The sequence below is a fragment of the Drosophila rhopaloa genome, unplaced genomic scaffold (assembly GCF_018152115.1).
Source record: "Drosophila rhopaloa isolate 14029-0021.01 unplaced genomic scaffold, ASM1815211v1 contig_2, whole genome shotgun sequence".
Lineage (NCBI taxonomy): Eukaryota > Metazoa > Arthropoda > Insecta > Diptera > Drosophilidae > Drosophila > Drosophila rhopaloa.
In genome coordinates, this window is record NW_025335083.1 from 21,859,501 (window position 1) to 21,882,876 (window position 23,376).

The 23,376-nt window shown below is 39.0% G+C and overlaps 1 protein-coding gene and 2 non-coding genes across 4 annotated transcripts in view; 2 read left to right on the forward strand and 1 right to left on the reverse strand.

Annotated features, from left to right (window-relative positions):
- Nucleotides 1-23,376, forward strand: part of LOC108041867 (bone morphogenetic protein receptor type-1B) — a 61,681-nt gene that overhangs the window by 28,143 nt on the left and 10,162 nt on the right. The window contains exon 2 of one of the 2 annotated variants that reach the window (XM_044459661.1): nucleotides 9,650-9,787. In XM_044459661.1, coding sequence (XP_044315596.1) covers nucleotides 9,650-9,787 — 138 coding nt within the window. Of the gene's footprint in view, nucleotides 1-9,649; nucleotides 9,788-14,245; nucleotides 15,253-23,376 lie in introns of those variants that run through there. The other variant, XM_017119923.2, reaches the window with a different exon arrangement.
- On the forward strand, nucleotides 10,140-10,211 carry Trnad-guc. The gene has a single exon. It is a non-coding gene; the product is annotated as a tRNA-Asp (tRNA).
- Nucleotides 10,580-10,651, reverse strand: Trnad-guc. Its single transcript has one exon. It is a non-coding gene; the product is annotated as a tRNA-Asp (tRNA).

A 23,376-nucleotide genomic window follows, 5' to 3' on the forward strand; every position in this document is an offset into this window, starting at 1 on the left:
ATAGTTTTTGGCATGAGGTAACAAGTCTGGAATGGTTCCTAGAGGAGCTAACGAATAGAAACGAAGATGACGAAGAAATGCATTTCATGAGTGTACAAGATATTGAGTGGACAACTGAACTCAAATGGCAGAGGTTCATCGAGGCAATAGTTGGCCACCGTATTTCAAGTCGATTACGAGTGTACATCCAGAATTTGAACTACTTTACGGCTCTTAGACGAATGGATTTCATTCACGCCGAGCTGTTAGCTAATTATATAATGACCCGATTCGTTCTGCACATACGGAAGAACGCCAATGACGGCGGAGATCCAATTAAATGCATCCGGAATTTGAGAAGCAGTATGAGTCTGGCTTCGAGTCTACTCTACAAGGAGCGATTTCAAGATCCCACGACGCTGGAGGACAACATCCAGGAAGTGGAGCAAATTTTTGACCAACTGCGCCGTCAGTTGATTCACCAAGTAAATATAAACCGCCTTGGGTTGACCTCCAAACAAAAAAGGATGGTTATAGAAAAGGTGCAGGCTATTGTCCTCAATATCGGCAACATTCCTAAAGGTCTTGACCATCGGAGCTTCGTCAGCCGGTACTATAAAGACTTAGAGATTTCCACGGGAAATCTGGACTACGCTAGAGAACACCTTAAGATGCTGGAGTTTCGAATGAAAAAGCATATGGCGCAATTAAAACAACCATTTCCGAGTTCCGAGGAGTATTTTCACATGCCCGACACAATCACTGACTTTCAGAGTCCATCCAGCCCGTACTATTTGGTGGACAAGAACATTATTGTAATGCCATATCCTTTACTCCAGGAGCCATTCTTCGTGTCGGACAGCCACGATGTGTTTAAGTACAGTCTGATGGGATTCACTCTAGCCCACGAGATGATGCATGCCATCGGCACTCGCGGTATTTTGGTCGACAGCCACGGAAACGATCAGGATGTTGGCCAGAAAATCCTGTCATTGCCGCAGTTTCAGCCATGCTTAAATACGGAGCATCATGAGGAACGCTTGGCGGATATTGAAGGTCTGAAACTGGCCTTTGCCGCATACTCCTCTAGAAGCAAACAAAGCCGGAATGATGAGAAGTTTACTAGTGTTAACCTTGAAAAGATATTCTTTCTCAATGTGGCACAGTTATTCTGCACAGATAACTACCCGCGAAACTTTCTTCACCACGATGATCACCCACTGCGTTTGCAGCAAATTGTGAACGGGTTTGAGCCTTTCGAAAGAGCTTTTGAATGTCCACGTAATAGCCTTCAGTGCGATAAATGTGATCCGTGGTCATTGAAATGAATAGTCAGTTTCCTATCTCAAAACATGGTGCGAAGGAAGATTACTTTAAGAACATAGTTATTTATTATTTATTTATTTATTTTAAAAAGTTAAGTTATAAATGTATGTGTAAATAAAACCCAATTCAAAATATAACAAGAGATACAATGAATTGACCAACAATGAAAAGCAGCTAATCTTTCATATCATTTAATGAGAAAAAACATCAAAAATGTTCTATAACCTGGTTCATGCTTCTTGGCAACATGTTGCGGGCCCCTTTTTTTTTGGTTAGACAATGGCAATGACTAGCAGTTTTCCAGTTTCCGCATCGAATGCAAATTAGTCAGAGAGCCAGAGATATATATGTTCGATTCCTTTCATTGGCAACGTGTGGCAGTCATAAAACATTTTGATCACAACAAGCGAGTTCGAACTTTAAATTTCGGCGCGGTTGTGGGTCCGAACAATGGTAAGCCACAAAAAAAGCACTTCGTTGTCTAATCAAACGAAATCGAATCGAATCGAGAGTCAGCGATCGATCTTGTCCTACTTTTCGACTCTAACCTTTGTGTTTTTATTTTCCTCGATTTCTTTGTGTTTTTTTTCGGATATTCCAGCGCATTCCTCGAGGCCATTGGCTGCGATGGTAAAAGTCATGCCCATTGTTCAGTTTGCCCCAACAATTAACATTTCCAGATCCCAGATCGAGTGGGAGGCGACTTGAGTAGATATATTTATTGATTTAGCTTTGCTATTAACAAATTTGTGGGCTAATTAAGAAGATGTCATTCCGTTGAATTAGCATTCGAGGCGAAATTTTAGAGTTAGCGTAGGAGTCTGGTGTGGCATAACATTCACACAACATTTGTTCACAAATTATTTATTGTCTGGCCTTTTAACGATCATTATTATACTTGAATATTCTCTAGTTGGTGTAGAGCTTCTGGTAATTTATGTATACGTTTTTTAAAGCTGACAATATCTAATTTAACCAGTGTTTGCTACTTTAAATGCTTGTTTTTTCGATTCACAGGAGGAGCTCTGTTTTATTTATGGAATGTATTTAATATTCAAGACATAAATAATACAAGAACAGGCTAGTTGAATTTAATTTTTAGAGTATATATCAAGGAAATTGAAATGTCACATTATTATCTATTATGTGGTGAAGTTAACTTTGACAATTTCAAACAAGAAAAGATTTCTCCTGGAAACTATTTTTAAATTGTTGTTTAAGATTTAGGTTTAGTCGCATGCGGATTATTTCTGAACTTAGAAGATCTGAAGATCTTAAAAAAGCTCTCGTGCAGCTGTCGGCGAATGTTCGCTTCTGCGTTTTTGGCCCTTGACTGGCAGACGTTCTTTGAAAGTGATACTACACACAGGCAGGTACACACAGATACACACGCACTCCATCGCACAGTTCCAAAGGGGACGCGTCAAACACTTGAATGTGTCAGCCTTTAACACTTTTACAATTTGATTTGCGTTGTCTGTTTCCAAATGCGGCTGTCGTCTCGCCCTCCCCACCAACCACTCCTTCCTCTCATTTTGGACATTCATTTCGAAGGTTCCCCAAATACGAACAACATAAATATATGTAGATACTCGACGAAACTAAAGAATACTAAAAAAGCATAAACTGCCCGACCCCTTAGAGAGTTCCTCTGCTTTTATTTCGGTGCTTGGCATGCCGACGAGCACTTCACATGTGTATGACGACCCTTTTCACTGGTCGCCAAAGATCCATGCGTTCCGTGAATCTCGGCCTTTTCGAGATTGAGATCGTCGCTGTCTTCCTTTATCATTCGGCATCGGCATCTCTATCTGCTGTACCTCCAATGTATGTTGTCTTCTGATGCTTTGTAATTATAATGGAGATGACAACGTTTCTGGAGACCATAGTACTTTCAAGATGATTTTTCTGATCTAGAAATTAAATATATAAATTGAAATGTCATTCACGACATTCACAATATTCACAACAGGTTTTGGTTATTAAAAAAAATGATTGTAATAATATAAATATTTTCTTAAAAGAACAGTTAAATTGAAGTCATGTGATTTCGATATAATAAGCCACATGGATTTTAATCCGATATACTGTGCTTGATTCCATAAAACTATTGTTTTGTACAGCAAGTTTAACTAACTTAATATTAATTTTAATTATCATAAAAAACTATATTTGCAAATGACTTTAAATAGGAAATAAGAAAAACTGCTTTCTATCCATAATCACGATTCACACTCCCATCTCTATCAGAATACCTTATCTCGCATACTTTCCGTTTTTGGGTTCCTGGTTACTGCGGTTTTCTGGTCGCTGCTGAAATTGTAGACAATACATTTATCCGAAATGCGCCTCTTCACACTTTGGCATTTATCAGTCCGTCGGCCCGTATTGAATTACATGCCAACGTGGCTGCTGACATATCATCATCAAGTGAGCGGCCGAGTGAGCATCCGTCGTCCCATCCATCCAATCCGTCTCATCCCCATGCCCATTCTCATCATCATCCCCATACCCATCCCCATCCCCGTCCCCATTCCAAAAGTCATCCAACAAAATTGCCGTCTCAGCGCGGCTGCATCAATTTCAGCGCTTTCGGGTGACATTATTCAATTTAAGTGCTTTCTATAGAATCTTCTCATAATGAGAATCATGATCATGATGAGGTTGCCCCGGCCAAACAGGAAATCTTCAATTGCGAGTGGAGGAATTCTTTTCGCTAGTCCACGGCATCGTCCGCCGACTCTAGATGTTTGAAATCGAGAACTGCGCAAAACTCTACGAACGTCATGGGCTGAAAAATATATATATGAGGGACCACCCAAAATGCTGCCATTCGGAAAAGCTGAAAACATAAAGAGCTAGAAATTATGCGGCTGCCTCTTTCAATTACAAATCAAACGTCAGTCAAAAGTTTGAAGACTGTGCTGGGCTTTTGGCCTCGGCCAGTAAAAAAAATATTTGGAAAATACATGCGTACACATTTGATTATATAAATAATCATAATAAATGCATGAATGCATCTAGGAACTCTGGGCGGGATTTCTGTTGCCCTGTGGGGCCATCGAGTTGCACATTCGGCTGAAATAGCAAACAAACATCGAGGCATGAAGCCATAAATAATAACAAAAGAGGGCAGTTAACTGCAGCAGTGGCCGATATTTAAAAGCTATGATATACGATCGATAATGAAAAAATTCACCATGCAATTGTGTTTTGTGAATGGTTTCCTTGCTTTGAAATTAATTTGTAAATTTAGAAACTAAAATATTCGGTCCAAAATTAAAAAAAATAACGTTAACCTACATTTCCGAATTTGTCTTTTATTTTTATATGCTTACGGAAAGCCAAACATTTATTTTCTAGATTAATATGGAAATGTGGTTTCACATTCGCTTTTTTCCACTCATCAAGATCATTTATTTTAATCTTATGAAATGCTGAAAAAATAATACAAATATGGGAATCCATCAAACAATCTCTTGGCAGCTTCATTAGGGCATATCCTAGAAACTTGAAATGAATTAAGTTATTTCAGAAAACAAAAACAAATTTCGTGAGGATTCCTGAAGAGAGGTGCAATGGAAAATGGTGTTGTTGCAGACAAATTGATGTGATTCCAGCAATTTGTGGCTATTCTTTGCCGGCGAGATCATTATGCTGCATTTATGCCCAAATTGAAGTGAAGATCTCCACTTTCAGCCAACACCTGGGGGCCACGAACGAGCTCCATTGACAGTGCTATTATACGATGAGTTTTCATTTCTCATCTCGCATCGGATCGGATCGGTTCTGGTCTGTCTGATCTGATCTGGCCCCAAAGAAAATTAAAGCTGCATTGTGTGATGCGCGTTTGAGGAGCAAAGCAAAACGAAACGATATGATTAAGCAGAAAATAATGCACTGGGAAAAATGTTTAAAAAATAAACTAGAAAACTATAATATAAAAAAAACATGACAATTTGATTTTAAAACAGCAAAATGCTTACCACTTAATCAGGCAATAGGTGGTTAGGATTTTTGTTCAAAGTAAATATTCAAAAAGAAACATGTTATTTAATTGATCTTGAACTTCATTTTTATATAATCTTGTTTTGGATTTAGTTAAATGTTTTCTTGTTAAAAACTACATTTTTAATTTTGACTGAAAGTAAAGCAAATTGGTAATATTTTTCAAAACAATTCAGTTATAAAAATTTGATAGTATTAATGGTAAAATGGATTTTTCTTACTGTAAGAGATGTGGCCCAGCTGCAATCAGCGGGCCAACTTGTTGTAAACAAATTGAAGTGGCACTCAGTGATCCCCTGCTCCTCGGCTCTTCTTCTTGCGCTGGCCATTACCCATTGCACTCGGTTTGAACCCTTACCCTAACTCTTACCCATTCCCATTCCCATTCCCCATTCTCGTGGGGATCGGATTGTATGGGATGGTATGGGGACGTGCCTTCATTAGGCCATGCAGAGCGCGTAGGCAGAATCAGAATGTGTAAACACACAGCGATTTCCATTCCGAATGCGTCTCGTGTGCTATGCGTAATTTTAATTGATTTCATTTACGCATTTTTGACTAATGTTCACACGCCGATGCATCGGGCTGGCGGGGGGTGCAGCTCATTTAGCATGGACTCGGCGCGTTGATGGACAGAATCCAACTCCAAATGGCTGCAACAGGAATTTATTTTTGGCCTGGTGTCCCACACTGGCATCCGCCGTTCGCCTGGCTTTCCCCCAAATAAAAAATACCCCAGAAATCTGTAATATAATTTTCACTTTGATCTATTTTTGAGCGGCCACTGCAACTTTGCTAAATTCTGTTCAGCAGAAAAAAATATTTTGAATTTTTAATTGCTACTAGAGTGCGGGCAGTCTGCGGCGACGACCCAGTTTCGAAAGTCTTTGCTGGCCAAAATCTCTAATGGGCTGGGGGATTTATAATGGGGGTGAAGGAAAGATCACTAATTTTAAAACATAACATAATTATGTTTTGAAATTTACAGTTTTACTCCAATTAATGTGTGTGATACAAACTATTTTTACACATCTTGAACTACATAAATAACCAAAATATTTAAGATTGAATTTGATAGAATAAAAATAAGTCAAAATAGATCTATATTTTGTTATAACATTATTTAACTAAATGATTAAAAAAAAGTACAATTATTCCATAAACACCCGCACATTGCTAATGGCCCAAGTTTGCAATCGAAACTCCTGTATAACAACACTTTTGATTTCGCCATTAAGATAGCTTTGGGGTTTTCTTTCCAGTTCTGTCATCAATCTCAAAGTTGACATCCCAACCATGAGCGATTTGGATAAAAAAAACGTGTGACTTACCCAACGACAAACTGAAAGTAAACCTCCAAGTTGCCTGGGCCATCAATCAATCAGTCACTTAATATGAATATGAAAATATGAACCCGAACCCACACATCCATTGTGGGTTTATCTGGCGAGCATTTGCCTGCCATTCATTATTCATTTTGTGTTTTTCCTCTCGCCAGTCAGCCAAGTTTTCTTATCTGAGGCAACAATGTTGGCCACGTTTTTGTTTGGACTACTGCACTCGAGGGGCGATTTTGAAGCCCATTTTTGCAGTATATGCAGTACTTGAAATTTTTATAGAAAAACAGCAAAAGCTAAACAAAGTTTAGTGGGCAACAGACCGAGCCCCTGGAAAGCCCAGTTACCCGAACCACACCCAATCGATTTTCTCTCACTGACCATCTGAAAAGTGGCTATATGACACTGGGAAATTGATAAATGTTATTTTGTTTTGGTTAAAAATCTAGTTTAAATGCGATTTACCTTAGCCATCCGCTGGTTTTAAATTGTTTTTATCAATATTAACTTAATTTAGTAAGCATTTAATCAAAATTTCTCAATGGTCTTACAATTGGCTACCACTTTTTAAGCTCAGTGTCATACAGGCTTAACTGATTCTCCGATTGGCTGGCAGTCATTCAATTCATTTGCCATGCAGTCGGCATTTGCTTTTATTTCTACGTAATTGCGAATCTTTTGAAGCGATGCGAACTATATCATCATAGAATATCGTTGTACCCGTATATGCATATTGATTGATAGCCAATTTGCACGTGCTCCAATTTGTGCCCGGGGTTTGGTTATTGTCGCCATGTTCTGCCCATACGAAATCAGTTACCAGCACCTTACCTTTTTCCCTTACCATGGTTCTTCGGCTGCACCCACATGGATTGTCACGTTTATGTTTTGTTTTGCTTGGGTTCTTGGAAATGTGTCGAACACAAGAGCCGCGAGTTTTCCACCCAGCAATTTGCGATCTTTGATAGATGGCTTATGTAACTGCCAAAGAGTGTAAAGCACAACACTAAAGTGGCAAAAATATTAGACGCGTTGGGGGAATTACGTAGTTCGGTCTGCGAATGGAGTCGACAAGTGCAAGGCACTCAATCAATTAGCGATAGTCAAGCCACATACATGGTTCGTGTTTGGTTTTTATCAATGCTTTGGTTTACTTCGTGGTTGCACTGGGAAATATCCGAAAACCAATGCGAGCTTACTATAATAACATTATCATAATACTATGAAAAGGCTAGTCCATTAAGCTATTCAAATCAATCAGTGAGGGATTTAAGTAAGGTTTTGTATATTGGTTATTTATATTATTATTATAGTTTCACCTCAATTAAATATTGTTAGTCTATATTATTATTTTTGGAAGTTAAATCCAGTGTACCTACATAATACTTTAATTTACGGCACAATTCATGTTAGGCTAAAGTTTTATTGAGTTCCATTAATTTATGACATTTCTATGGTTGTAATTAAGATAATCTGCTGGTCGGTTTCGTTATTTCCCACTGCCTCTCCATCAATGGCAGCCTTTTATCGGATCTGCACTCGCATAACTCATCGTATCGCGTTTTGACAGATTCGGACTTTCCTCGCCCACCCAAAACGCGCGCGCGATTTCAATTGCACGTCGAGTGGCACACATATATTTTTCCTGCTCTCGAAATGAGACGCATCATAAATAATAACTAATGTTTTGATAAGCCAGCGCCAAAGAGCGGGTACCACTTTGTATACCCTTACAGGGGGTATTATAATTCCAGTCAAAAGCTTGCAACTCAGGGTTAGTCGGTTAATTTGGTCTATTTTTTAACCGGACATTACAATTGGACTTCTACATACCATAACTTTGCCAAATTTAATCCGTTTTTAAAATGGCATACCTCTAAAGACTCGTGCTTCGATTCTGAAAAAATCTGCATTCAAATTTTTCAATTTAGCGTTGATCAAATTTTTGACCCATTTTCATGTCAGTTATTTCTAAGTTTTCGAGGTCTTGTAAAAAGGTTACCTAAAATTGGACTTCTACATACCATAACTTTGCCAAATTTAATCCGATTTTAAAGTGGCATACCTCTAAAGACTCGTGTTTCGATTCTCAAAAAATCTGCATTCAAATTTTTCATTTTAACGTTGATAAAATTTTTGACCCATTTTCATATTAGTTATTTCTAAGTTTCCGATGACCCCTTGCCTAAAATGAAAAAAGTTTTCGGAAAATCAATAAAATATTTAATATTTTTGGGAGATGCAGAGGTACATAAACTTCGGCTTGCCGATGTTTTTATTCCTTACTTGTTGTTTATCAAATTACGTATAAAGTTTGCTCATTAGGTTTGGCAAAACGAGGGGTTCGGTACACACCTCTGGAGGAATAACCCCTTCCGCTGAGACAGCGTCTGAGTCGCTTCCGCTGATTTCCTCTGAAAGTTGCCAGTGGGGTTTTAGCACCTCCATGGAGGGGGGATGGAGGATTTCTCGGTTTAAAGCCGCTGAGGTTTCGCGTGGGCTTTGAGTCGTCGGGGAAGTCAACGTCATCCTCAAAGTCTGTGGCGTGCAGACGACAGAACTAGACGTAATCTCGGCGGGCTGTCAAACAGTATCTTAAAGATGACTCTGACTACTTGGCAACTGGTTCTGATCGCAGCCTGGGAAGGCACTACATTTTGCAGCCTTTTGACCAAGTTTATGACACACGTTTAGCTGTCTACTTGGCCCACGCTCATCCGCTCGCTGCAGGAAGAGAGTTGAAGTTGTCCATTCTCCCCTTTTCTTCTCCAATGTCTCCCTCTCTGTATTTCTATTTTCAATTAAGATCTCGTATTTCAGGCGCCCGACAAACGCGCAATTGTTGTTGTTAAATTATTAATTGACATTTGCCTGGCGCCACAGAAGAGCAACTCAAGTGCAAAGACTCCCACCCGCTCTCCCTTTTTGTTTACAAATTAGTTACACAGTTTTTCAATTTACTTATATTTCGTATTGCCCGTTTTCTATTTGCCTTGTAGGTGAATTCAGTGCGAATGTTAGGCCAGATGTTGAAGCTATCGCCGCAGCCGCTTTGAGCGGCATGGAAATGGGATCTGGACCAGGATCAGAGGGATACGAAGACGCCGACGACGAGAAAAGCAAGGCGATGGAAAATGGTAAGTCTGGAAAAAGTCTAGACTTTGCTTGCAATTATATATTTTCCTTTCAAATTTTAATTTGGTGTACAAATTATGCACTTCATAATATGGGAAATCCTCTCTAAGAACAATTTATGTATATTTTCCCTCGGAATTATGATAATTAATATCAACAACGAAAACATCTAAATGAAAAGAAATTAAAATAATCTCGGGTTGATTATGAAAACATATTTATCTTATCGCTTTATCTCTTACGACTCCTCTCATAAATATTAAACAGACTTGTAAATCCAAGAATAACTAAAAGTCGTAGAACCAAAGATCACCAGCAATAAAATATTTCGAGTTTGGCAAGCGTAGTTCAACATCCTCGATAGTATAGTGGTCAGTATCCCCGCCTGTCACGCGGGAGACCGGGGTTCAATTCCCCGTCGGGGAGAGATGTGAAAACATTTTTTTCTTTTATTTTCTTTGGATTTTTTTTTACCGTGTTTTTATATTTTAGTTACCACAAGTTTGCTAGAAAGGTAAACAAACTCTGCAAATTAACGAATTTGTATTATTATTTGAAACATAACTTTGTAAATAAGTCCAATGAGTAATATATTACGACTCGTAATTTACTAGTAGTATTTAAATTTTAATTTATTATATGAGCATATAGTTTGGACATTCAAAAATAAAATAAGAAATCATTTCTTTTCAATTGCATTAAACTATTTCTTTAAACTGATACTCTCTTTTAAAAAGCGTTATGGAAAATAAAATCAATTTATTAAAGGCAAAAAAAAAGAAATGCTTTCACATCTCCCCGACGGGGAATTGAACCCCGGTCTCCCGCGTGACAGGCGGGGATACTGACCACTATACTATCGAGGACGCTTGCCAAATGCGGCATACGATTCTCGTTAGATTCCAGTTGCTTTCCGTCCCTTTAGCGATTCGCTTGGCATTAGGTTCTGTTTGAAAATATATATTAATAGATCCGATAGGCTGCAGTCACCCTCAAAAGGTGTTAATGGGGGGAATGCTTAATGCGTTTACAAATTATGTTTGACGAACTCGCAACGCGGCAGAGGAGTATCTGTGTGCTTCATAGCCAAGTGTGTGTGGGTAGATTTATGCCCAGCACTGCGTGTAATTATAATTTATCGTTGTTGAAATTCCATAAAACTTTAACACCTCACCTTGGACACGTGAAGTGCAGCAGAGAGGAGAAAAAGAACCAAAACCGAAACGAACCTGTTGTAGAAACGAAAATGACTTGGTGCCTGGTTAATTGCACTTCAGTTTTTGATGAAGAGGATTTTGTGGTGTTAATGAAGAGCTGCCAGGCTGATCTGCTTTTCAGCTTTTCGGCTTTTCTTGTGTGTGTGTATCTATCAGATTTTAATTCATTGCAAAAGTGTGCAAGAATGGAACGAATTCCGAGCATTTTTCCACATGTTGCTGACAACATGAAATGTCTTTGGTTTATTTTTACACACACCCAACAACACGGGCACACAATAAAGTGTCGCCCACGTTGACACAAATTTCTGGTACAATACGAAAATTTCCATGCTGCAGATACAGATCCAACAGACTGGTATCCGTGAGATGCCTGGACAGAGCTACCGACCAAAAGACAACGAAAACAAAAAAAGAGAAAAAGCCAGAGAACAATCGGGTAGCATTGCATGACTTTGATTTAGGGCCCAGCCACACTCCAAGTGACATCTTGGACCTTTCCCGAGACCTTCGGCTTTTGTCTGATTTCTGGTGATTTCGTTGATTGGGAGCCTGTTGCGCACATCTGTTGGCCATGTTGCAGTGACCTGAGGGTTTCCTCTCTGCATCTTTGTGTATCTAATGTTCAGTTCTAACAATAATTCGAAAGATTCAGATTCGTTACAGATACAGATACATTCGGCCCGCCAGTTTGTCTGGCCTTTTCCCAGGGAGTGTCGGCCCCGTTTTGTGTTTATTGTACGGATCGAGTAGTGTTCCCCCCGCCCTCCTACGCTTTTCACACGAAATACTCGAAAATCCAACATGGATTTTCTATTGTGTAGAGCCCAAAATAAATATACATACATGGTTAGAATCAACCTTAGCCCCCCCATCTCCTCGCAAGCACTAAGCACACAAATTTGAGAGCACAGTGCAGTGCTAATGGAACGAACAAATCGAAGTCTCGGCCAAAGGCTTTTTAGCACAGGTGCTAATTGGGCATTGCAGCATATCTTAGCGTCCATCTCGATCCCCTATTGCGCGAATTAGCACGAATCGCTCACAAATTTCGCGCTAGAGAAACTTTCAGAATTCTGCCTCTAATCAATTGGGATCCACATAAGTCATGGACTCTGCACATTTTACTTTACTTCAAACTATCCATTTCTCAAGCTTGGCAGACCAGAAAAAAGTTAATGATTTTACAATAAGCGAAGTTTCTTTCGGTATTATATTTTAAGAAACCTGCTCAATCGTAAATCAAGCCTTTTAGCTCTAAATTAGCTTTTTATTGTTTCGCAAAATTCTTGGAACCATATTGTTTGACTTTATTGCTGATATACTTGTGTTTTTTTTTCAAAGACTTATCTCCAGAAACAAGAAGGAAGCAATGCACAATCGACATTTGAAATTAAAATTAAATGAACGGTATTAATCATAGTCAGAATGACATATTATAGATTGGAAACGGAAAACTGTTACATTTTTCAAAGATAACGCTTATCCAAGCTCACAAGAAATATGTAAAAACATATTTAACTAAAAAATAACCTCTTAAACTGCACTCTTTTAATTCCTCTAACGAATTAACATTAAATGGTATGCTGCTACCCATTAAACTCAATTGATGGCATCCCCAGATCCAACTTGATTTTCTGGCTCCTTCTGAAAAGGGGTACACGAACAGTTGCCCTCTGGCCGATTCCAACCAAGTCCCTTCGAAAGACTCCCTCTCTGTCTCTCCTTCTCAATCTATCTGTCTCAGTTCCCTTCTCCCCATCTCCCTTTCTCCGATTCTCTGGTGCAGCATCTCAGCGTCTGGCTGTGCACCGCATGACTCCTACACTTGAGAAATCACACCTCGGAGGCAGCACCAGCAGCCGCATCCACAATCCGGGCATTTAGGGAGCTGGAGCTGTAGCTGTAGCTGGGGCTGGGGGCATCATCCAGAGATTTTGACTAGACAAAAGCAGAGCAGAACCCGAACCAGATCGAAATGAATTATGGCCGCGGGCGTGATAATAAACGAAAGATCAGCACTGGAATTGAAGTGGAAATGCACGAAGAAAAATTTTAATTTCAATTTATTAAAATAATGGTAAAAATCAGTACAGTTTTTTTTTAAATACATTTTTAGGTATTTCATTATATTAATTAAAAATAGTTTAAATCATAATCATTAATAGAAAAGAAGGGGGTTGAATATAGAACTTTGTTTATAAAAAGAATGTTAGGTATTTATTTTTAATCAGCACTTATCGTAATATTTTTATTAGAATTCTTGTCATTTTTTTAAGTGTTGGCCCACAAGTTTTCTATTTTTTTGAATAACAGCATAATAATATGGCGAGCGAGGTGGATGTTAAAGTTCGGGGCCAAATGATTCTGCCTGGTGTTATCGGGGGCTATAAACAAAAGGAGCAAGTTATGCGCGGATCACAGAGGTCGTCCGTTGGTTCAAATGCATTTTTAATGCCAGGAGTTACCTGAAGAAAGCCGAAGTGCTAAGCGTTCACGACAGGTAAAAGAATGGTAAACCTCAGAATCTTGGCCATAATTAGCAGCGACTACTGTGCGGCTAATGACTCCGCAGAGGCTGGAAAAATGATATCTCGGGGATGCAATGCAATTGTCGGGGGGAATACTATCTCATGGATGCGCTCGGGAGAACAGGAGGCGTCGTACTATTAGTTGGCAATGGTGTTGCTGCTAATCACACGTTTGGCCAGTAACAAATTCGACCAAAACTGTTATTATTCCTGCTGCATATGTGCATGCAGAAGGGCCTGTGCAATTATGTGCACTCGATTCCCCTGCGTCTTTAACCGATTCTCCCGATATTTCCCCCCAAGATATATCCAACATCTAGATATGTCAGTTATAATAAGCAGCTAAAGAAATACGAGCACGAACAAAAACAATAACAACAACAACGATGCTAACTCAAAGATCAAGATACACACGCACACACCTTAGCATGAAAAAACTTGAAATTCAAGTGAGAGTATGCTGGCAAAACAAGAACAAATGCAAACGGAAGAGAGCTATAGAGAGAGCGGAGAGAGTAAGCAAAAAGTATCTTGAACTCTCGCGCGTTTTTAAACGCAGAGAAGTGGCTGGTCGGCGCGTTTTTAACCGCCCAGCGGCAAACTCACGCGTTTTCGGCTGGGCTCTCGCGGTATTTTGATTTTTACTCTCTTTGATTTCAGAGAGCCAGCTCTTTTTTTGGGTCTACTAGCTGCGGCGTTTTGGCCTGTTGCACATTCGTAGATACGTTCTCCGCGAGTCGTGACGTATCCATCGGATTCGTTGAACAAAACAATATTTGAGATACAATCCAGAAATCGTCGATTTTTTTCGCGCGCCTCGTCTCTCATTAACAACAAATATTTTTGGTTTGTTTTTCAAAATACCTGTGCCCTAATCAGATATATTGTTAACTAACAAAAACAAAATAAAAGTGTTTTAAAGGCCTTAAACGGTTAAAGATTTGAAATAGAATTTATCTTAGAAATTTCGATAGAAATTTCTCTAAGCTAGTGCAAGTGCTAATAATCAATAATAGTGTAAACATAAAAGAAAACGACTAAACACAGGATATTCCTAAACTTGGGGATTGAGTTTCACCTGATTTGTATTGCCACCTTTCGTATATAATTATAATCAACGTGATCACGCGCTCACACCAAGCAAGAAGCAAAAGCACGGCGGAAAAGAGACAGGAGACGGCAGCGCAGGATCAAGTTTTTGGCGAAACCCATAATTTCGCCCATCTCGCTATCTCCGTCTTCTTCAACTGCTTCTTTTTCTTCCTCCTCGCGGGCTCCATGGTGTCGCCGGCTTGACCGCCGCCGCCTGCCTATAAACAAAACCCAAGACTCAAGACCCCGACTCCCGACTCCCGACTCCATAAGTAAAACCCAAAGAGACTTGGAGATACAACGAATCCAGTTCTCCTGGTGCTTTTGTTTTGCTTTTGTTGCTGCTGTTGCTGATGCCTCGCGTTTATTGTTTTGCTGCCCAGGAAAATAAAACGGGGCACGGGGATATTTGAGGGGAAACTGGCCCCAAACACCCGGGATCCCGTCCATATAGAGAAGGAAGGCCAACAAAAACAACACAACTGAGCGGCAGCAAGAACGACGATCGGTCGAGGCAACAACAACTAAGTTGCATTGCAGCCGCCGCCGTATAAAAATCATCAGCGTCGTTGCTGTTGTTGTAGCCATCAGACATGGCGCCGAAATCCAGAAAGAAGAAGGCTCATGGTAAATATTAATATAACATTTCTTTGCTTTTTTCTTTCGTGCACCTTGAAAACGAGGGAAAACCATTGTTCAATGGTCTATTGGGGTATATTGGTTTTGTGGAAATTCGAATGGTATTCGCATGGATTTTAGTTATAACGTTAGAAAAGGTTAAAGGTTAGGGAAAATCTAAAAGAAAGAACTAAACTTGTTCCCTCAAGTTGGATCTTAAGAATATTAGTTCGATATGGTCTTTATTTCATTATTTTAATCATGTCATGTTAGTTAGCAAATATTTTAAGTAATGTTATTTTAAAAGGATTTGTAAATAAGAGGGTATATCATGCTTACCCAATTCTCCTAAAAATATGACAATGACGGTTCATATTTTTAATACTTTAATGTCCCAAACAATATCACTTTGATAAGGTCCACTCAATTTTTAAATATTTATTATCACATCATGTTAGTATGACAGAGATAAGAGTCTTTGTGATAGATAAAAATACCAAGCTGATAATTAATTTACGTGTTATTTTGTTTCTGTCTAAAAAGTATTTATAGAACTGCTAATTTAATATCAAGTCATGAATTGTAACCATAATATTTGTTAATAACTTTGTTTATTTAAAAATATTTTCCAACATAAGTTAGTTACTTAAAACTGGGATGTTATTATTTTTATAAATACTTAAAACAAAATAATGCCACAATAAGAAGCTATGAAAACTCCTTTCGAAAAGTGTTTTCAGCTGAAACTATTAAATAAATACAAACCTGCTTTTTATCGTGATCTTCTAAGCTATTAAAGAAACTACAAGCTTAGTTAAAATGATAATAAAACTAGTAACTTTACCAGTTCTATTCTATAAAATTAATATTTTGTAATTATTTGCTCGTAAGAGAGGAGTATTTACAATTCCATTGGTTTCCTTTATTGGCATTTAGCCGGTCCTCTTGGCCATTTATAGTTTTAGTTGCGATTCTCTGAGAGATTTTCCCCGAAGCTTTCACTGCGGCTGAGACTCGTCGCTTATCGGCCAGTGGATCGGCGGACATGACCATCTAGTAGTGCCATTATCATCGGCATGATCATGGTCTCATAAGTATGCAGTGCTCATATTACAAATCTCTTGGCATATCCTGTTGGTTTCTCTCCGTCCTGCGACCTCCGTTCCCCTTACCGATTTCAATTGAAATTCGTTTTCTAATTGCGTTTTGTTGTTCGGCTCTGGTTCTATGCCAAGTGTGTCTGGGCTCGGGTCTCCTGACCAGCCCAAGGAGATTCCATCGGCTTAAAATATGCGACGTTTCTCCGTTTCTCTCTGGAGTTGTGCATGTTTTTCTTAATTTTTTATGACCCTGAGCAGGTAGAACCGAGCCGAAAGATTGAAAAACGAACAAATAATACGAAGAGGAACAGAGAACCACAATCCGGGCACCCCTTGCAGGAGGAGTGGATACCCAAAAAAACCAAAATCAAAAAAAAAGGGAGAGAAAAAAGATCAGCTGTCAATTTTATGGGTTCCCCTTTCTCCATCGCATTTCTGGGGTGTTGTACGCACATATTTTATGCCTTTTTGTGTGCCCAACTTTGTTGTCATTTCATTTCATTTGCTTAGATTACTTTGATATGCATCTGAGCATTTGATTTGGGCTTAGACAGCCAAATGAATTTTATGACCGCGCGTGGTAGATACACACTGATATAATCCCTTTCATCCTCTTAGAGCAACACATTGGTTGATCTTTTAATAACTTTGATAATATTCAAATACAGTGGACGCTCGGAAATCTTATTTAGTAGCGGTCTGTTGATAGATTTGCCGTAAAATACCAAGCAGTTATAAATATTATTTTAAGCAACTAAAAAGAAAATAGTTTTTAAAATATTAGAGTCTTAATGAAACTTCACAAATTATATGATTTTTTTATGATTATGCAATTAAATAAAACCATTACCGTTATAAATACGTATAAATTCAATTTCAATGCAATCAAACAGTAGTTGAGCAGTTTTATAAAACCTTATTGCTTATGGTTTAATGTTAATTTTTAAATTAAAATATTTACTTCGTTTTTCGATGATTGTAAAACTGCCAATGGCAATGACATAAAGTTTATAGTGCAATTATAAAACATTTTTCAAACTATAACCACTGTTGATTGCCGCACACCATTAATTAATCCATTATTAAAAGTATTAGTTACTAAACCGCTGTAAAAAATTAATTGAAAATTTATGATTTAGTTAGATATTATTATGTCGTTTAAAACATTAGTTGTATCCCAGTGGCCACTGTTATTTGTTTGTTTCAATTTTCGCCGGGGTTTATAATCGTCTGGGCATCCGTCCAGGTGCAGATCTCTCTGCCTTTGTATTTGATTTGTGCAGTTGAGCATATTCTCAGTCTGGGTCTGTTAATAATAAATTCGCCACGGGTGGCTCTCGTCCCCTTCGACGTTCCTGCTCCTTTTGGTCACTTGGTTGCGCCCATGACAAATCGCAACAAATGCCAAACAACAGACAACAGATAAAAACCCTCGAAAGCGCAACAAATAAGAAAAACACCTTTTGATGTGGGCATTGTGTAGCTCGAAAGACAAAGAGGCACACCCACGCCCAAAAACTGAAGTCCCGTTGCCGAGTTTTCCTCGAAAAATCTTTGAAGGAAAGTCAGTCGGCATTTGATTGAAACAGAGTAAGCTTCGAAGGACAGTGGCCCAGTTTTGGTTCCACCTCCACCAAGTGCCAAGTGCAGAGCTGTCATGATTCTGTATGGGCAGTATATTGCGATGGAATCGAAGCAGCACTCGATGCGGTTCATTTGTATCGCCTCGAAATGTTTCGTGGAATCGCCTGGCCAACAAATTGTGCTTTTCAACTGATATAGAGCCGTATAGACGTATAGACGTATGCTGATAAGACCGTGGAAGTGTGGGTCTGGGCTGGGGGGCAGTAAATAGTAATTCCCAGGTATTTGACCGACCGTTCGGCAGTCCACTGTTTAGGGTCTAGGTTTGGTAGTTCCCGAGTTCCAAGCTAATCTTATCAATTTTGTCGTCTGCCGCCGCCTGTTCGCGTAAACAAACAAAAATAGTTACAATAATAATAAGCGCAAAGCAAAACACAATAACAAAATTAATAGTATGGACGTCAAGTACATAGGCGCACGTTTCTTTTTACGACGAGTGTGTGGCTGCATTTTGAGTGCGTTTTCCTAGCGTTTTCAGTCGCCTCTGGCTTTCAAAAGAAACAAATGGTGAACCAAACATTAACTGTACCCGTGTCGAACACATATTTTATATTTATTTGCTGTGGCCTGCACTTTTCTTCACACACTTCCTCAGCGAAATCGTATTTTTAATTTAACTTAAATGCCAACCTGTCGATTTTCCCCGGCCGAAAGCACACGCAAATGCGGGTCATTGATTTGTCGGGCCTTCGGAGCGATGCGTTCTGACCGATCAGCACAAAAACCCCGACTAGACGTCCGTCGCCTCTTCGACACACTAATATTAATATGGCCATGTCCCATACCTACTACGTGGATTCGTATCAAATCAGCGATTACTCTGGCATTGACTTGAACAGCCGCTCATGATCTTCAATATGAATAAAATAATTACAATGGAATGAAATGCGGCCCATTAAGATGCGATTAGCAGATGAAAGATTAACGAATTGTTCTCGGAATCGCAATTGGCAGGGAATTCATATAAAACCTGATTTACTTGGTCAATCTCAACGTTAGAGTACAATGGCACTTTATATGAGAGTGGCTGCACTTCCTTTATTGAGGGAATTACTTTAGCAGAGTGAAGCGTGAAATTTCAGATTCGTTCTGAGGAAATTGCATAACGAAATAAAAGCTCGTATCTCGTATCAACGAGAGAATTCTTAGAAGCTAGAACAGCACATATAATTACGAGAATACTGCTCTTAAATATTTTATATTGAATGATGCAATGTCATAATAAATATTTCGTGGATCGCCACTTATTTTTGGTTATTCATTCAAGCGAAAGATTAAATGTGTTATGATGTGTATTTTTTTGCTTTTAAAAATGCGATAGAGATGGGTCTTAAAGGTCTAGTCATGTATTGATAAACCAAATGAACATTTGCTGAACTTATTTCCTTTATTAGGTTGTACAATGAGACTTAAAATTAAATTTAAATTTAAATGGATGTATTCATTGGATTGATTAGATGGATCTAATAAAGGCTTTAAAACATCTGACAGCAACCAACAAAAATGGGAAATGTAACTTATTCGTTATCGAACCTAAATATATGTAGATAAAATGATGTTGATAACTTTTTGAAATATCTTCTCTGAATTTAAGGGTTAGGCGTCTGAAAACTTTCTTTATCTTTTCATGCAGCAAATCCCCCTGAGCTGTCACTCTGCGATTCACTACAGATTATTCCATTAATTCTTAATCAAATATCACCATTCAATTGAGGGATGTTTGTTTAGCTTCGTCTTTCGCCTTTGCTGTTCTGCTGCGGTTCGAGTGCAGCGTCCGCATATCCTGTTTTGCAGGCAGTGTGGATCAGCCGATGCGATCTGTCGCCAGCGTGTGGAGCACACATGTGTTCCTCGCACAGGGCGCGTGAAAATGACGTTCGAGGCGAGGCAAATCAGTCCGTCCTCCTGTACTCCGGTCTTCTGGTCCTCCATCCATCTATCCATCCATCCGAGTTATACACTCCTCTTCTGCGTTCTGCACCGGGAAGATGCGGATATGCTGAATGCTGAGTAGGCGGCAGCTGCTGCTGTTTGTCAAAACATTGGCATGGAATTCGCTGTGGGGCCGGGCAAGTGAAATGATATGTATCTGCCAGATACATATGCATCTCTGTGCATATGTAAATGCAGTTTCCTGCCAGCCCAAAAAGATACTCCATTAGCGAGCAACTACAGCCACGGCCTCAACCACGAATTCCGCTTAATTTCGTTGACGATTAATCAAAATCAAATAAATGCAAGTAACTTGGCTGCCCCCACTCCATTCCACTCCTCTGTGCTCCATACTTTCCAGCTCCTTTGCTAACTGCTGCTGGCCGTTGGCTGATGATGGATTTCGTGATAAATGAAGTGAAATTTGAGTGGATTTTATGCCGTTCTTGGCTTCGTTTTTTTTTTTTTTTGTATTTGTACTCCATACAAATGCGTTAAATGCTCGAAACGATTATCTCGGGCCTTCGAGGGGTCCCGGCTTTATGATGATTTACATGTGTGTACAGACCCACAGTGGCGGTCAGAATTATCATCATGGGGTTCGTTCATGTTTAAGATAGCTTTGAAACTATTAACTACTAAAATTTTAATTAAATAAATATAGACAATTCTATCGTTACAAAATAATAATTAAATATAACTAGCTTGCAATCAACATAGGAATTCTACAATTAAAACCATTTGGGAAAAGAATAAAATTAAATCTAGTAATTTTAGTTCAGCAGTTTTCATTCTAGACATCAAGTAAGATAGACTTGTTATTGTTATTCTTATTATTCCAACCATAAGCAAACAAATTACAATAACTACACTATTTTTTCAACCTCTGCTGTAGGCTTTACACTCAGCTATAAACGTCCACATTATTTTTATGAGTTTGCTGTAGCTGTTTGGCTTATGCAGGATTAACATCATATCTGCTGTTCCTCAGCCTTTCTTTCTTTGTAACGTTATGATTCTGGCTGCTTGACAAGGTCATTGTTCCACATTCTTTTTAGAACATCTTCTTAGACCTGCAGGAATTAACAATTCCCTGTTAAGTTTGACTGCCATTTAGTGCTGCTAATTGCTAGAGGAATGTTTCCATAGCCTCGCTCTGTTGGCCGAAATTTCATAACTTTTATTGGACCCACTCACCAGCTTTATGTTGTTGGTAGGTAAATGTGTCGCACAGACAGCACGGCGGCATGTTTATTAGACTGCAAACACAACGGCAACAACTTTTGTTAGCCGCACAATGAGAATCGCGAATCGCAAATCGAGAGCCAATGACAACGCACATTGGCACGTATTGCTCATTTGGCCGTATGTGCATATCATATAAAATAATATAATATAGGTATACGTATATATGTTCGTGTTTTTCTATTCGAAATTTGCATATTTTCGGTGTCTGTTAGTCTGCTGGGCTGAGATTTATATATGCTTTCCTGTCTATTAAAAGACTGCACACGTCATGCTGTCGCCGGGGCAGCCTTAAAAGGCAGCCTTAAAGCGAGTGGCCAATCGCCGATGCTTGATTCATCATCAGGTGACCAAAAAAAGCGTAACAATAATTGCCAGCAGTCAAACAGTCTGGCCAGAGGCGCGAGGAGCAACATGTTGCTGCTGCAGTAGCAACTGCTCAAGCAGTAGCAGCAACATGTTGCTGGCGTGTATCGGTTTGGAATCGCTGGTCTTTTTTGTATGCGGAGCGGGCTGTGGCCATAAATTGAATTGACATTTTGACGCGACTTGCATTGGTTGTTTGGCTGGCCCACCCACATGCGCTTGAATCTTGTATGCAAAGTCCCTGCTCGGGCGCCGTTCAATGATTCATCGGTTGATCGAAGTGGCTTCCTTTACCCTTTTTCAGTTATTAATCTCGTTTTAAAGAAGAACTTTTGCTAAAATCCTGCACCCAGACTCCCTGCCAAATCATGACTCAGCAGTGACTTCCTTGGCTCTTTTCAGCAATTGCTAATATCTTCTCGGAAGGAGTCGCGCACACAATGTTGCCAACAAATCGCAGACGACAAATGCGCAGACAGCTTGACTTTATTTTCGTGCCGCCACGAAGCTATAGCCATATACTATATATACAATGTCTGCGTACAAGTTTATTTCTAGCCAAATAGCATTTGGTATTTCGTCTGGCAGGCGCATAAATTTCGAATTAGAAACAAAAAGAGCGAAACATCCAAGACGACGACGACTAATTAGCCGCTCTGTTGTTTTTATTTTAATTTTGACCCAGCCATGGCAACTAGAAAGATGGAGACAAAGACTGCTCTTCCAATTCGCTACTGTGGAAAAACGAATCATCTGATCTGATCTCGCAGCTTGAGTGACTTTTGGCTAACGCCTCCTCCTGATTAGCATTCGAATCCAATTCCAATTTCGATCTTTCGGCGATCTGCGAATGATGATTGCCAATCATCGCCTCAATATCAATATCAATGTCGTTGCTCCCCCGATTCTGTTTGCTCATTTCGGTTTCTTGATAAAATCGCAATAAAAATTGTATCAACTGCTGCTGCCGTTGAATTATGCAAATTGAGTCTTATATTTTTTTTTTTGCTCGATTGGTATTGCAATGTTTGTCATAAAAGTCGCTGGCCGATAAGATTTTTATGTGGACCAGATGATGGTTTTATTTGTGATTTTAATTTGCCCATACATTGATTGCTGGCAATTACTAATTTGTCTTTACTTTTATTTTCGTTTCAGGTAAGTTTAAAGTACACAGTAAAGGGAAACGTCTAAAAGGAAGAAGCATAATGGTTATAAAAGAAAACTTGTCGGGTAAAAAATTATAATAAATATAATGTTATTTTGATAAATATTTTTATTTGGTTGATTGATTGGAAGTCCATTTGTTTATAACAAAAACACATATTACATAAGTAATGCATTTCAAAAACAGTTTTCAATATAGGCTGCGACAAAAATAATTTAAATTGAAGACAAAAAAACATTTTGACAGCTTCCATTTATTTTTATGAAAATTCCATTTCATGAATTACTCACCTTCAATATTTTTGCTCGAGTCGCTGGCGATTTTCGCGCGTTTTCAAACGCCTTTGCCTGGGTGGTCCCACCAGTTGCCATTTAGCCACCGCACTTGCCAGCTGCAGCTATTTTTCATATTTGTGTGTGCACATGTACTTTTTGTGAGTGTTTTTTTTTTGTTTTTGCATTTTGTTTTAATAATTTGCGCCTGCAATTAAAAATCATTAAGCCAAATCAGCGCGGTCTGCCCGCCGGGCTCTCTAATTAAAGCTGATTGTGTTGATTCGGCTGCCGTATGCAGAGGGAAAAAGGCAGTGAAAAATATAGGAAAATTATGCACAATCGCAGATGTATGAATGCTGCAATTGTTTTTAATTGCCAGAGTGAAAGAGAGGGCTGATGGGGG